Source organism: Diadema setosum, chromosome 8 (genome assembly GCF_964275005.1).
Source record: "Diadema setosum chromosome 8, eeDiaSeto1, whole genome shotgun sequence".
NCBI classification, from domain to species: domain Eukaryota; kingdom Metazoa; phylum Echinodermata; class Echinoidea; order Diadematoida; family Diadematidae; genus Diadema; species Diadema setosum.
The window spans coordinates 8582340-8597049 of NC_092692.1; the positions used below are offsets into that span (position 1 = coordinate 8582340).

General features: G+C 38.5%; 1 protein-coding gene across 1 annotated transcript; it reads left to right on the forward strand.

The window, feature by feature from the left end:
• The first annotated feature begins 1897 nt into the window (after window positions 1-1897).
• LOC140231561 (HUWE1-associated protein modifying stress responses-like) lies at window positions 1898-14417 on the forward strand. Its single transcript, XM_072311698.1, has 4 exons — window positions 1898-2253; window positions 9612-9695; window positions 10988-11287; window positions 12008-14417. The coding sequence occupies exons 1-4, from the start codon at window positions 2046-2048 to the stop codon at window positions 12202-12204; spliced, it is 789 nt and encodes a 262-aa protein (XP_072167799.1). The 5' UTR covers window positions 1898-2045; the 3' UTR covers window positions 12205-14417.
• Window positions 14418-14710: the final 293 nt, after the last annotated feature.

Sequence of the window (14710 nt, forward strand, 5' to 3'; positions counted from 1 at the left end):
ATATTGGAGAGAAACCCTGGAATATAATGAAAAAAAAAATTGACATTTGAACTTTGCAAGAATTACAATATGCAGACTTTAATAAAAGATGTGCTTCACTATTCACTAATGACCATCACCGTATTGAAATATTTCAATAACTGAAAATATATTTTTAATGATGCTGCTGAACTTGATAGATGATAAATACTTGCGCTAGTTTTTGTTTACAGGCAGGAAGAAAATCAGAAACTTTTCTTAATTGATAATAGGAATAAGACGAGTGTTTAAGATCATCATCATTTTGTCGTTACCCCATCTCTTTGGAACAAACTACTTTTTCATATTCAAAATGCTGAAAATGTAGACACTTTACTCATTAGGACAAGTTCACCTCTACGAACATGCGGATTGAGAGCATGCATCAATTTTTAGCAGAAAACATTAGTGAAAGTTTGAGTAAAATCAGACAATCCGTTCAAAAGTTATGAATTTTTGAAGTTTCATTTCTGCGATTGCTGGATGTGAAGACTACTACTGTTTGTGAGGTCATACCTATGTGTAGAATAATATAAAGAAAATATAAAGAAAATCCCCTATATTTTAACTTTTCTCTAATAAATGAGCACATGACTTGCCTCCTTAAGAAGGCAGGGGGAGTAATATTACCCTTAAAGTTAAATGAATATGTACTTTAAAAAATGAAACTTTGTGGAATTCTCTTTATATTTTCACTGTTTTACGCATGTGACATAATCGATTGTAGTCTTCCTATTGCAGCAGTGACTGCACAGAATCATAACTTTTGAAAGGATTGTCTGATTTTCCTCAGACCTTCACTGATGTGTTCAAATCGATCATATTGCTGCATAAGACTCAATCGACATGTATATGAAGGTGGTCTTGTCCTCTAATTGATAGTAATATTCATTTCTATAACATATATTATAATTATACCAATATTGGTATTTATATATGTTATAGTTATATTCTGTGTTCTTCGCTTCGTATTAATTATTATTATTATATATATGAAGAGTTTGTTTGCAAAAACCGATAAGTCCATATTTGCCAAATGGAGATATTTGCGATTAAAGGTCAAGAAAAATAAAGAGAATGATAAGAAAATTTTGCTTCTTTTGACCATAACTTAAAAAATATACCTTTATATGTAGTGACCAATATATCATTTAAAAGGTATTATTTTGTACTTTAAAACAGATATCGTACTTCAAAATCTTCAAAAATGGACTTATCGGTTTTTGCAAACAAACCCTTCATATATATATATATATTTATTTATTTTATTTATTTATTTTTTTTTAAGGTACCGGCGAATAAAAACTATCGAAGAAAATGATCATCTTCATGACTTGGCTTCATAACAAATGTAGCCCTACATCTGGGCCTTCCAAATTTGTTAATTGTTCAATCATCGATTGCTGGAAATTGCTTCAATGTAATGTCTGACTGAAGAATCGTACATAACATTTTCTGAATTTAGCGAGTCCAAAAAAAACTACGTTACCAATTTGCAGAATATAAATATTGATTGAATGTTATAAAAAATCTTGATGATTAAAATTGCATCATATGCACCTTAAAAATAAATAAATATTTATTTTTCATCTTAGAAAATAATAATTTTAAAATTCTCAAATATTTATTTTACCTTGAATATTAAACTAAAATTGGCAAAATTTCAGTACTTGGAGAATGGTTACTAATTTCTCACTATGTTCCTTTCGCGAAATGTATACAATCGAACGCCTCTCGCCGATGTGTACGCCACACAAGATGTGTATGCATACAGTACAGGCGCTGTCTATACTGTGTTCGTCTTGTTGGAGTTACTGCTGCGTTGTGTGTGCCGTTTTACGTGCACTGTATGCACTGTATGCATGCATAAAGTCTATGCAGTTTTGAAACGTATAGTCGACGAATGCATTTCCGAGCAAAACGAGGGAGAGGTTATCCCCACAAATCATTCTATTTTACTTTCAAGTGCCGTGGAATCTACTCTTGTTAATTTCTCGCATGATCTTGTAAGAACACTTTTTTGCATCATGAATGAAGGCCGCGATCGCGGGGACGAATCTGGCAGCGAGATATGGAATTCAAGTAGCAGCTGGGAGGCACAATGTCTGGAAGAACTGGATAGGGAACTCGAACCAAATTTGGATGAACGCCTTCCGCAAGAGAAACAATTTGCGACGGAAAAACTATGGTATTCCTTTCAGAACTGTGCGAGTGCTGTAACTACATTGTATAAAGGTGTGTAATGGACAACTGGTAAATATGGATGTATTCATTTTCAATAACAGGTCTGTGTTCTTATGTATGAAAACGAATGAAATGAATTTAACTGTCGCGTCGAGAGTGTATGCTTGAGGGTGTCTTAAAATTATGCTAGTTCAAGGCAGTTCTCAAGAGAACGCCTGTTTTCAATCCCCCCTCAAGAAGAAGAAGAAAAAAGGTCATAGAATGCAAGGTCACTGCTAAAGTGCTAGGTCAGGGAATGAACCAGTATTTAAAGGACAAGTTCACCTTCATAAACATAAGGTTGAGAGAATGTAGTAATAATTAGTAGAACATATCATTGAAAGTTTGAGGAAAATCAGACAATCCGTTCAAAAGTTATGAATTTTTGAAGTTTTTGTGCAGTAACCGCTCGATGAGAAGACTACTGCAGTGTATGAATAACTTAGATGTCACATGCGTACAACAATATAAGGAAAATATAAAGAGAATTTCACAAAATTCCATCTTTTGAAAAAAGTACACATTCCCCTGACTCGTTACCGACAAATGTTATGGGTAATATTATTCCCCCTGCCTTTAGAAAGAGGCAAGTCAAGTGCTCTTTTATTATGCGAAAAAAGTGAAAATATGTTGAATTTTCTTTTACCTTTTCTTTATACTGTTGTACTTGTATGCATATGACTCACAAGCTGTAGTAGTCTCCTCATCCAGCGGTACCAACACAAAAGTTTTAAAAATTCATAACTTTTGCATCGATTGTCTAATTTTCCTCAAACTTTCACTGATGTGTTCTACTAATATTGCTGCATTCTCTTAATCCTTATGTTAATGAAGGTGAACTTGTCCTTTAATTATGGTACAGGTGTCCAACACATCGATACTCTACACTGAAACTGACACCCCTCAACATGCTCAAATACTTAGCATTAGCAATAGCATTGCCATTGCACGTAAATAATGAACATTCAAGCATGAGTGGTTTTGCATTCTTCATTGGGCCGTTGATGTATTACTATTGGACACTCAACCAGCTGCCAACAATACCCGATTTGTTACATTATTAATTTTGTCAAATCATGAATGTAGTCTAATCAAGTAGACTCCAGTAAATTAAATAATTTACCTTCTGAAAATTCTCAAATTGGTCTATCCACTGTATGCTGGTCGAGGTGAGGATTTAGCTTTTAACGTTTTGCGAGATATTCAGAAACCACTCTATGAATGAGATGTCAAAGAGCATGCAGTTCTAAGGGGTATCAAAAGTTTATTCGATGAAAATTGGTTTTGAAATGGCTGAGATATCCAAAAACAAGGTGAAACAAAGAGATCCTAATGAAGTTGTGGCATGTCGCCTTTTATTATTATCACTTTTTTGGATATCTCAGCCATTTGAAAACCAATTTTCATCAAATAAACATTGAATCCTTCTTAAAATTACATGCTCTTTCATATTTCATAAGAGGCTTTTCATTATCTCACTTACATGACTTAGGAATGTTCAAAATGTGAATCCCCACCTCATATCAACCAGTACTGTACAGTCCCTTTAAGGGCTGGGGATGTCTGACATACTGTACGAGCTGAAATTTTCGCGAATTGCTACTTGGAGGACATTTTCGTGTGTGGTTAATTTCACGGTTGCGAGGGTCTAACTGTACTTAGTTATTTGTGCGTTGTTATTTTCGCGTGTTGTCATTTTTGCAGTTCAAAGGCGATTCGCGAAATTCGCGAAAATAAAACCACCGCAAAAATTTCAGCTCGTACAGTAGAGTGACTGATGAGTGATATTGATACCAGGATAACAGAGTTTTCTTCTTTTAGTACATCTGTCAACTCGGCACACAACGTTCTCTCGTCACTACATTACTGTCTCTTCATCAATCTTCACACCTTGTAATCGATCTACAATTTGTACAATTTCGGTCTACTAGTACTATTCCCTTTACAATTGATGCATACTGTGCTTGAGGATTCACCACTAAATGACATACATTGTACAGCAGAGAGCTACAATTAGTAGGCGCAGGTCTCTGTTTCAATTCTCGGTATTGCCAATGCGCAGAAAACTTCTGCGCACACTGAAGAGCCCTGTCACAGATGCACTGTGGGATTCCTACTTTGTAGGTGCCATTGTCACTTCCAGTTGTCTGTCGCGCGTCACAGTTCTTACTTGATTCAATGGAGTCGTTTGTCTGCTTTTCCATTGTTACCCCTTTTTTCTTGGATGATGTAGTTCAGCTTTAAAAGAGTTTAAAGTTTCTGAATTTTACTGATTTGTGGTCACTAGAGTCTATGTTCACTACTGCAAGGCTTGAATTTGCTGGTCACATGATGGAAAGTGAAGAAATCTTAAAAAAAAAAAATACCCCTGGATAAACACAGAACATGACCTGAGTGCATATATACGCAGCCAAAACCAGGGCGAGTTTGTCCCCTGAGCTATCCCATAATGCATCTAAACGCTGCTCTGTGTACAGCACCTACAATGTATGTAGGCGGAGGTATTGGTGATTTTTGAAGAATTTGTACCTGGCATGGTCATGGTGTTGCACATTGTTGTACTGGTACAGCAACTTATTTTATATTTGCTTCTCAATGTCCAAGTCCATCTTGCAAAGCTTGCAAATAATGGCCTATACAGATCTCTGTAACCCCTCAAGTTAGGATCTGACAAGACTGGAAGTGAAAATGACAACTTATATGTACAGTGCAGAAAATCTAGCATATCTACACATAAATCTGAAAAAAAAAATCCAGGTATAAAATGTTTGATCAAATTACACACACACACACACACACACAGATGTGGCCATCCAATAGTATCAATTAGAATGAATAGTTTTGGTATTTTTAATGGGGGATGGGATGGGGGATTGCCATTCTTGAGTTGTTACTTTTTATTTCCTTTTGCCCTACATTCACATTAAAGCAAATGGTTACATTGTACAAAACAAAGAAAAATAAGATCAGAGTATACTCAATGCACAGAGTAAACATGTCATTGTTTAACACGTACTTGATTCATTGTTTGACTCAATTTCACAGAAAAAAAAAAACACCTCACAAAATACCTTCATAACTCATATCACTCAACAATGATCATTAAGAATTCAAAACTTACATATGATTATTTCTTTTTTTTTCTCCAATCAAATAGCTTATAAATAAAATCAGGGAATATGAAATCATACTCTGTATTTCTTGTCAAGTCTGAGTATACATGGACATTTGTACAGTACATGTACAGTAGGTCTAGTAAATTTTTGCAGGGCAAGACTTCCTTGTGCCTCTCCTTCACTGATAACCCACCACTTATACATGTACAACATAGTTCGTTGTGCATGCATGTGTACATATGTACAAGCTACAGGCTAGCCCCATTATCAGGGACAGACCAGGATCAAAACTGGATGATGAAAACCCCCACTACGTCTGAACGGGGATAGCAGGAAGCCTATGAAGGTTCGGTACATGTACAAGTGTATACCATGTACAGTACATTGTAGATTGCCTTATATTAAAGACACTGTAAGGTCATGCAACATTTTTCTGTTTTTGTCTTGTTTTCCCTCTTCTTTTTTTTTTTGGGGGGGGGGGGGTGGGGGGTGCAGTCTTAACAGGTCAAAATTACTAATCACACACCAAACTGCCTTACTGTGTTTGAGTATGGTATTTATTTGTGTGTGTACAATGTATGCTGCTGAGGCGTACAAGTTGTATCGCATGCAATGTAGTACCTTGTCAGTTATAAGAAGATGATCAGTACACCTGTATCTACATACTGTATACGTACAAACTGTAGCTTACACTCTGTCTTGAAGAGTGCTAGTGCATGCAGAGACAATATTTAAATATTTGGGGGGTTTTAAGTGTGTGTTGGAAAACACGTTTGAGTTACAATTGTAGTTGTCCACAAGGAAGGAAATTTTTTTCGAGATTCCAGTCATGCAGATGAATACTACAGTGTAGTTTTATCATACTTCCTGGATGAAGTGTGCAGTATGCATTGTAATGGCCTGCATCATTGCAAAAAGTTCATGAATGGAATTTGGCTACTTGGAAGAGTTTCATTATATTTGATGTACAGTGGTTGAGGCCAGAACTGTCTACAATGAACAGTACTCAGGGTAAAGGGGCAGTTAAGGGAGCTTTTTTTCCTTGACTGTCTTCTTTTTCGTTTCCTCCTCTTCATGTACTGTACATGTACATACAGTATACATTGTATGTAACAACACTGGATTTGCATTCCCAAGAAACACCTAAGGCTACATATACAGTGTACACACGTACGTATCACATTATTATACAGTTGAACCTCTCGTATCCGGACAAGTCGGGACCGGGGCTCATCCGGATAAGGGATTTGGCCGGATACGGGAGACTCAATGCTTTATACATGTACATATACACATGTACTGATGTAGCCCATTGTAGTACAACCACGTATACTGCAACCTTTTCATTGTTACACTCAGTAACAGACCCCGAAATAGAGGTGTATGTTAATGTTGGAAGTAATATATAATTCATGTGTGTTTGTGTAGGAGTTCTTTAAGGAGTTGGGAATCCCCCTTTCCTCCCGTAATTATTAAAAAAAAAAAAAAAAAAATCTCGGCGAGATTCCGTCCGTATAATAGAGAGATCCGGATAAAGGAAGGCCGGATAAGAGAGGTTCAACTGTATTGTATTAATGTAATGTGCTGTCAACCTTGCCTACTGTAAGTTGAATCTATTTGAAGTGTAAAGAAATACAACATTGTAACTTGGACTTCGAGAAAATTTGACTTTATGATGGATTAAAATCCAAAGAATATAAAGAGAAGAGGACTTGCAAAGACCTTTGACTTTATACCTGGTAGGCGATTATTCGACTTCTTTAAAGGTTGACCGATATAGCAATTGTTATCCTTTGCCTCAGTACAGTGCACTCCTTTAATAACCAACGTGGTAAAAATAACAGAACTGTTGTTAATAAAAATGAATTAAAAATTTGGGTCGCTAAATTACTGTGTATACACTGTATACTCTAGCATTTGGCTACATATAGCGAAATTTTGATATTGACATAAACAAAAGAAAACTGCCTGTTGTGAGGGTTTTGTTATGATGGGAGTGGTCTGTATGTTTGCGCATTTTTAATGGGGAAATCTTTTCCCATTTGCTGTATTTTTGAGACATAAAAATAAATACAATCAAGAAATGTACATCTGTCTGTATTATTGCTGGTAAACTTCCACCTCAATTCATATTTTCACAGCTGCTCTTCATTACTTCATCCACATGTCCATGTAGATAATGGTATTTCAAATTTCATAAAAGAGACAAGTTGCAGATGCACACATGATGTACATTTACAATACATTTAGGATGGAATGCTTTTGAACACTGGATCAGTGTTCAGCATATTCAATGAGTACAATAAGACCCCGTTTACAGTGCGAGGCTCGGCCGTGGCCGAGCCGCGGCCAAGTCCACCTTCATTTCAGTGTAAACGCGCAAAAGGCCAAATGCGAGGCCAAAATTGGCCTCGCATTTGGCCACGCTCTGGAGGCCGCGGCCGGCCTTTTCTCAGTGTAAACGCAAACTGGGCCAAATGCGCGGCCAATTTTAGTCTGGCTTCCAAACCCTCTGCCTGTACTATTTCGCTGTTCTGGATATTGACCCCATCAACGTCGAAAACTAGTATAGTTTAAGGTGGTTTTGTCCTGCAAAGGATTTTTTCCTTCGGCAAAGGCCTTTGCCCGAACGGCGACTTTGTCGCCACGGAATTCATTTGGCAAAGGGTCTGAAAACCAGACAATACCAAATTGCATTTGTTTACAAGCAGAGCGCCACTACGACAAAATATTGAAAGGTTTGAATTAAAAGCGCGGCCGAGCCCAGCAGTGTAAACGGACAAAATTGCGAGGCTGGGCTGTGCAATTGAGGCCGGGCTTGGGCGAGCCCGGCCCCGCACTGTAAACGGGGTCTTTATAGTCAATTGGAAAAGGAGGTAGCCTGAAATAGAGTAAGACAGCGTTTAGAATTCTAAGGCCCACAGCACCTGTTGACTTAGACCCCGTTTAAACCGCCTGACCACTTTTAGGCCGGCCCAGGGCGGGCCCAAATTGCGGTACTCGGTGTGCGTTTACACCGAGAATTTGGGCCGGCCTATATATAAATATTCTGACGGTAGCGGCGCTCTGCATACATGTGAACAATGATTTCATTGGAGCGCGCCTGCGGGAAATGTGCATTGTGTACGTATGCAATTCTGTGAACTGAATACCTTGGAATGTAATGACTATTTTGTCCGACACAGAGCATGGATTTTGGGATAATTCGAATCACAAATAACGTCACCGCCACTACCCGACAAAAATCAATTTCACAGTTTCTCACCATCCTTACCTATGCAAAAATTTTCTGGAGTGAGGAAAAAAAATTACAGAAATGAAACACTGTGAGACATTGCAGGACAGAATTCTCCGCTCCTTCAAGACAAGACAAGACAAGACAGCATGCACGATATAAGCACTCATAACATTACGCAATTACGTCACGATCGCTGCGGAAAGGAAGCGGGACTCGCATTTGGTACCGCATTTGGGCCAGCGTGCGTTTACACCGAGAATACATGTACGGTAGGTCGGCCCAGGGTCGGCCCGGGACAACCTCCGGAGCTTGTCCAAATGCGGGTCCAAATTTGGTACCGCATTTGGGCCAGCCTGCGTTTGCACCGACTTTTAGTCCGGCCCAAAAGTCGGTGTAAACGGGCTCTAAATCTTTCTAGGATAGCTGAATAATCTTTTATCAGATTCACTGATTCATGTGAAAGGTTGGACTTACTCTTTCATTGGTTGTGTACAAACACAACATGCTGTATGTCGTACAATTTTAGTACATGTATTGTACACTGCATGATGTTGAGCAGATTCATGATGATAACGGTACAGCATGTACAAATCTGTACCTCCCCTGCCCTGATTTGCAAAAATGAATTGTTAAAGCGAACAGGGAGTTTCAGCCAGCCATTCAATTGCCAAAGGTCACATTTAAGACAGTTAAAGTTTAATTAGGCTGCTTGCATGACCATCAAAAAGTTATATTTGTCTTCTTCTCTGTAAGATTTGATGCTTTTGACCGGAAATTGAGAAAAAAAAAGTTTTGTTTTTTTCCCTCTTGGCGCCTTCCTTCCTATCCTACACAGTACACTGTACAACTGTATGAGTATGGCTAATTCCTGCAAATGTCAACATCGACACTGCAACAGTAGTCCAATGACAATATGTGACACTATGGGACACAACCCATGTCAAACATGATGGTGTCTTCCACAAAGTTATGTTACATTTTACCTATTTTTTCTCTCTATTGTCTTGATGGCACAGAGCGTCTGTCACAAAGCAATATCCACTTGCCCGTCTGGCTGGTCTTCAAGAATGCTGCGGAATCAGTCACACAATTGTACAAAGGTGAGTAATGACATTTTGTGTGCCCATTTGTACAAATGTGTGTGTGTGTGTGTGTGTGTGTGTGTATAAGTGCTTGTATGCGTGAATGCTTCGTCAGTTCACAAGTGCATCATAGTATCATCTATGTCTACAGTTAGTGCCAAATTTGGTGTACAATGTATCATGAAGAGGGAAACAAATGATTGTGACTTTTTGCACAGTCAGTAGGGAATCTATGCACACATGTGCCTAAAAATGAAATATAAAAAAAAAAACAAAAAACAAACAAACAGAAGAACTTTGTCTTTGTTATTTCAGAGGGGAAAAATCTTGTATTTGAAGCTGACTTGAAGGGGCCGTTTGTACTTGTAGAAAACTACAAAGTGTGTGGATAATGCAGACTTCGGCATCTGCAAATTGTAAAGAGGTGATGATTCTCCCAATACTGTGTAACTAGTGCAATACGTTTAGGATCATCAGCAAAACTGATGAGTATTTTCTGTGGCTCATTTCTAACCACCTCCATTTCTGACCATACCAGAAATATTGTTTATATCCGTGTCTGATTTCACATTAAGTTGCTATGAAACAGAAAGACAAATAAACCAACCGAGACTGGTATAAACATGAGCAGAGGAAATCTAGGAAATTCATATTTGTTATATTTATTTTCACTTTCAGCAAAGAAAAAGTCGGGGTGTTAACTGTAATCCAATGCTTTTTGTAATACCAGATGTCATGGGCTCGCAAAGCTTGTGTAATATTGCATGGTCGTGGTGACACTATATACACAAAAAATGTGCCTGTTTTGAGTTTTATTTTGTGATTTATACCAAATAGTCTGATTTCATGCATCATCATGCATAAATTAGCATAATGTAGTATAAATGATAATTTTTTGATAAATTAACTTCATGGTATTTTAGATTACATCATAGGCAATGTGTGTGCCAATTTTCGTCACGATCGCACGGTCGACGGCCGAGATCTGGAGGGGGGGGGGGGGGGCCTGGGAGGCCCCCCGGCTCTATCAACTACCTAAATAGCCCGGCCTAGTTAGGGTTAAGAGGAATTGCTATTGTAACTGCTATGGTGTGTAAAGTATGGAGAAACACGAGTATTACAAAAATGAAAAAACAGAATTATTTCTTTGAAATTTCCAATTAGCAATGCTACTATTCATTCAGTGCAGACATACAACGTGAGTTTTTATTTGGAACAAATACATGCATAGCCTACTGTAACTGTTATTGTCAACAGAGCTGTATCTTTGGATTGATCTCTTTGTTGCAATTTTGTTTTCTGACTTGCAGATAGTCTAGATGCACATAAAGGTAGCTTAGACCTGGGCATCAACATTGGGCATCAGCGACGCACCAGAGACATCGTCGCCTGGGTCAAGAAGCGGAGGCGGCACATCCGACGAGAGGACCTACTGGCATTCCTGTGCGGCAAGGCAGCTCCGTCGGCACGCATGCGATCAGCCCACAACGTGCCCCGCAGCCCCTCGGAACGCTCCTCCCCCCGCACTATCTCCCCACCTCGCGAGGTCCCACGGGTAGTGGAACCTGCTGACGACCTCCAGCCCTTCAGAGAGGCATTAGCGCTACAAGGTTAGTTCAGCATGTGGACTATTTCAAGACTTTCGTTAACACATGGTACAGTAGTATATTATTTCGATGGTCTTTAAATGTTAGTCTAACTTAAAGGCATAATTTACCATTTGCAGATGAAACAAAAACCCAGCATAGTGCTTCGAAATAATTCTAAAATGTGAGTTAGGGATAGAAACAACCAATGTAAAAAATTGAATCTGTATAATCAATGTGAAGTGTTGTTAAATACACAAAATGTGAACAGTGGTTATAGTTAAAATGTTTTGAGACTAAACCGTCTACAGTTATTGTTTATTGAGAAAAATAGTGATATCTCCTTATCTTTTAGATTTTATTGGAAAATTCTTATATTGTAGGATGTTTTGTGATACAACTGACGTACACATATGCATCAAATGTGATATCTTGAACATTTTTTAAATCACTGCTCCCAATGGTAAACAGGACCTTTAACTTATTGCATACAAGGTGTTGGGTGCTACAGATACATACTTCATCTTGCAGGCAGTACATTTGTGTGTGTAAAATGCAAGGCGAGTGAAACAATGTTCAAAGACAAGACTTCTGTTATGTTTGGTATACATCATCTAGATACCAGCTAGAAGTGTTGATGTATGGCTGACATTTTGCATGACAACTATGAGAAAGTCGTAGCCAGTTGCAGCACATACATGTGCAGTAAACTTAACCTTTCTCCCCTGCTCTCTGCTTGTATAGGTCTCAATGGTGCAATGGCCAACATTGGTGTGTCACAATCACCATCTACACACCACTCACGCCGCCGCCACTCCTCCAACCACGACCTCTTCCCGGAGGATCTCGTCAGCCACCCGGACACCCGCAAGCGCTCCAGTGGAAACTGCGGGCCAACTGGGGAAGGATCACCGTCACACAAGCGCTCAAGGCTACTATAGATATGAGCTGGAGAAACACACAGCTGTTAAAACCTCGCGGAGAAGAGAGAAAAAATAATAAGCTGGGAAAAAAAATTAAAAGTTATTAAAAAAAGCTAGATGTATCTATAATGTGCCATCTCTGAACTTGTCATCAGTGATATATGATATGGATATATGTACCTGTGTATATGTCTCATGAATTGAAACAAATATTGTACTAGGTGAATACAGGTGAAAATGAATGTTGCCTTCCTTTGTAAGTGTGCGTTTTGTATCGATTTTGCGAGCGCGAGGAGAAAGACACACGTGTCTGTGACATCCAGCAGACTCAGTACACAGATGTCGGAGGAAATGGCACTGGCTGCGTTAATCGTCTCAGTCTATACTCCGTGTTGTCTGCAGCAGTGCGCTGTACTGTAAATAGTCGGTGTTCCTTTTACGATGCGACGAAAGTGTGTGAACAGTACGGCAAGTTGTGTTATCCAAGCTTCTGGTGGCATTGTGTCTCCTTGTGTTCTGCTCCTGTCTGTGAATGTTGGCAGTGTACCATTTTATATCAACATTGAACGCTCCTTTTCTCGTGAATCTAGTGGCTTTTTTTTTGTGGTGGTCATTGTAGTCAGCTATATAACTTACTACCACATTTAGTGGAGAACCAAGTAGCCTCAGTATATTGTGTTTCAAAGCTATGAAACGGCCACTTTTTCTTGCGACAGGAAGTAAAAATCTTTACCCCCATTTTCTTTAGTACTTTTGCATTATCTACTTGCCTCACACATACTCCACTGGTTTATAAATCTGATGAAAGAATTTACTGTCAGTAGTTTGTGACACATTAATGAGTACAGACTCATTGCAAGGGCTTTGATTGGATTTTTGTTTAATCATCGTGTGCTTTTAGTGCCGATTGGCACAAAAAACCCCATAGTGCTCTACTCCCTGTCCAAAGTCCCTAGCACAGAAATGGTGATAAGCCTCGGTCATGTGATTGCAGTATGTAGGAATTTGGCTTCTCAAAGGCCATAAATAAATGGATGAATCTGCTCTCTCTCTCCTTCCCAAGAGTGAGAAAGATTATGAAATGGCTGAAAATTTGACTGTGGTCAGATGAGATGATAACTGAACCAGGTTGTTGTATGCTATCCCAAAGAAAACTGTTCAGCTTTCTTATATAAAATGAGATCTGTCCTACATGTAGAGAAGCTATGCTGGACAAAGTTGTCAATGTACTAATTGTTGCTATAGCAGTAGTGAACCATGAAGTCTCAGGCTTAGCACTAAATATCATTGTGAAATCAATTGGTGGGCACTCTGTCGTTCCGTACACTACACACACGGGCAGAACAATTGTTCAATACACCAGTCTCACAAGTATTTGTGCATCACTGTCTTGTTGAATTGCTGAGTAGAAACTGCTTGCAAAATTCAAAGTAGTCTGTGAGTATGTGGGTTAGTGGACTTTATGTCTACTACATTGTAGTTACAGTCCATCTAAAATCTGCCGACCGCCACTACATCTTTCCACCTCTGGCACTCCTGTGGCATTTGTTGAACTGAAAGTATGCCACAAAAGATAACATTGTAGTGATAGACCCGAAAACATTGTATGAATGAGTGCTGTGTGCATGTGTCTCTGTTTGACAGTGTGATATGTAAGTAACTTCATAGTGATAACAGCTTACACTGTAGTATGCTACTACCTTTCTGAGTGGCATACTATATGAGTCATGTTCAAATGAGGTTCTTAGACGGAGGATGAAATATGATTGCATGGCCCTTATTTTTTCCCTTCTAAATCAGTAACATTGCTTGTCAACACCCCCCCCCCCCTCCCGAAAAATAGGTGTATCCACAGCTCTACAGTTTTATGATGACTACACTGCACATCAAGTGGTGATAGCTTCTCCTGTGAGAATGAATAAAGAAGTGAAAACGTTATTTAGATGACGGGTACATGTACAATGTATTATGATGCTGTACTGGAGTATTGATATGCACATTATACGGGGTAACCTCTTTGATTTGTGCTGGTCTACCCTGAGAATTTCATTTGTAAGTCATCAATGTGCATTTGTTAAGTGGATTACCAGAACTATAACCCAATTTCCTGTTCCTATTTGGGCAAGTTGTGGTCATTTTATTTTTAAATCCTTTCTCTTTTACTTTTTGTCCCAATATCTGGAGATATCCTTAGTTCCCTCAACCTTCCTGATCATTAGCATGAAATGTTTTTTTTTTTTTTTTCATAGATAAATTTAATATGATAGAGTCTTGTGAGTTATAGGGAGCTACTAATATTTTATCTTTACTTATGATGAGAAAGGCTTCTATGCCCAGCATGTTTCATAAACTTTGTCAATGCCCATGAAGTGGGAACTGTCTTGTCATTAGATTATTGTATGGAAAACCTATTTGCCTCATTTTGTATGTAAAGACAAATGTATGTACAACTTGATTCAGAGCTGTGAAAGTGAAGTGACGCAATCGTATACTTGTATGTTTGAGCCAAATCATCAATTCTACA

Coding starts and splice junctions, on each gene's coding strand:
- LOC140231561 (XM_072311698.1), top strand. CDS start 2,046: ATGAATGAAGGCCGCGATCGCGGGGACGAATCTGGCAGCGAGATATGG. Junction 2,254..9,611: donor TGTAACTACATTGTATAAAG/GTGTGTAATGGA, acceptor TTGATGGCACAG/AGCGTCTGTCACAAAGCAAT. Junction 9,696..10,987: donor AGTCACACAATTGTACAAAG/GTGAGTAATGAC, acceptor TCTGACTTGCAG/ATAGTCTAGATGCACATAAA.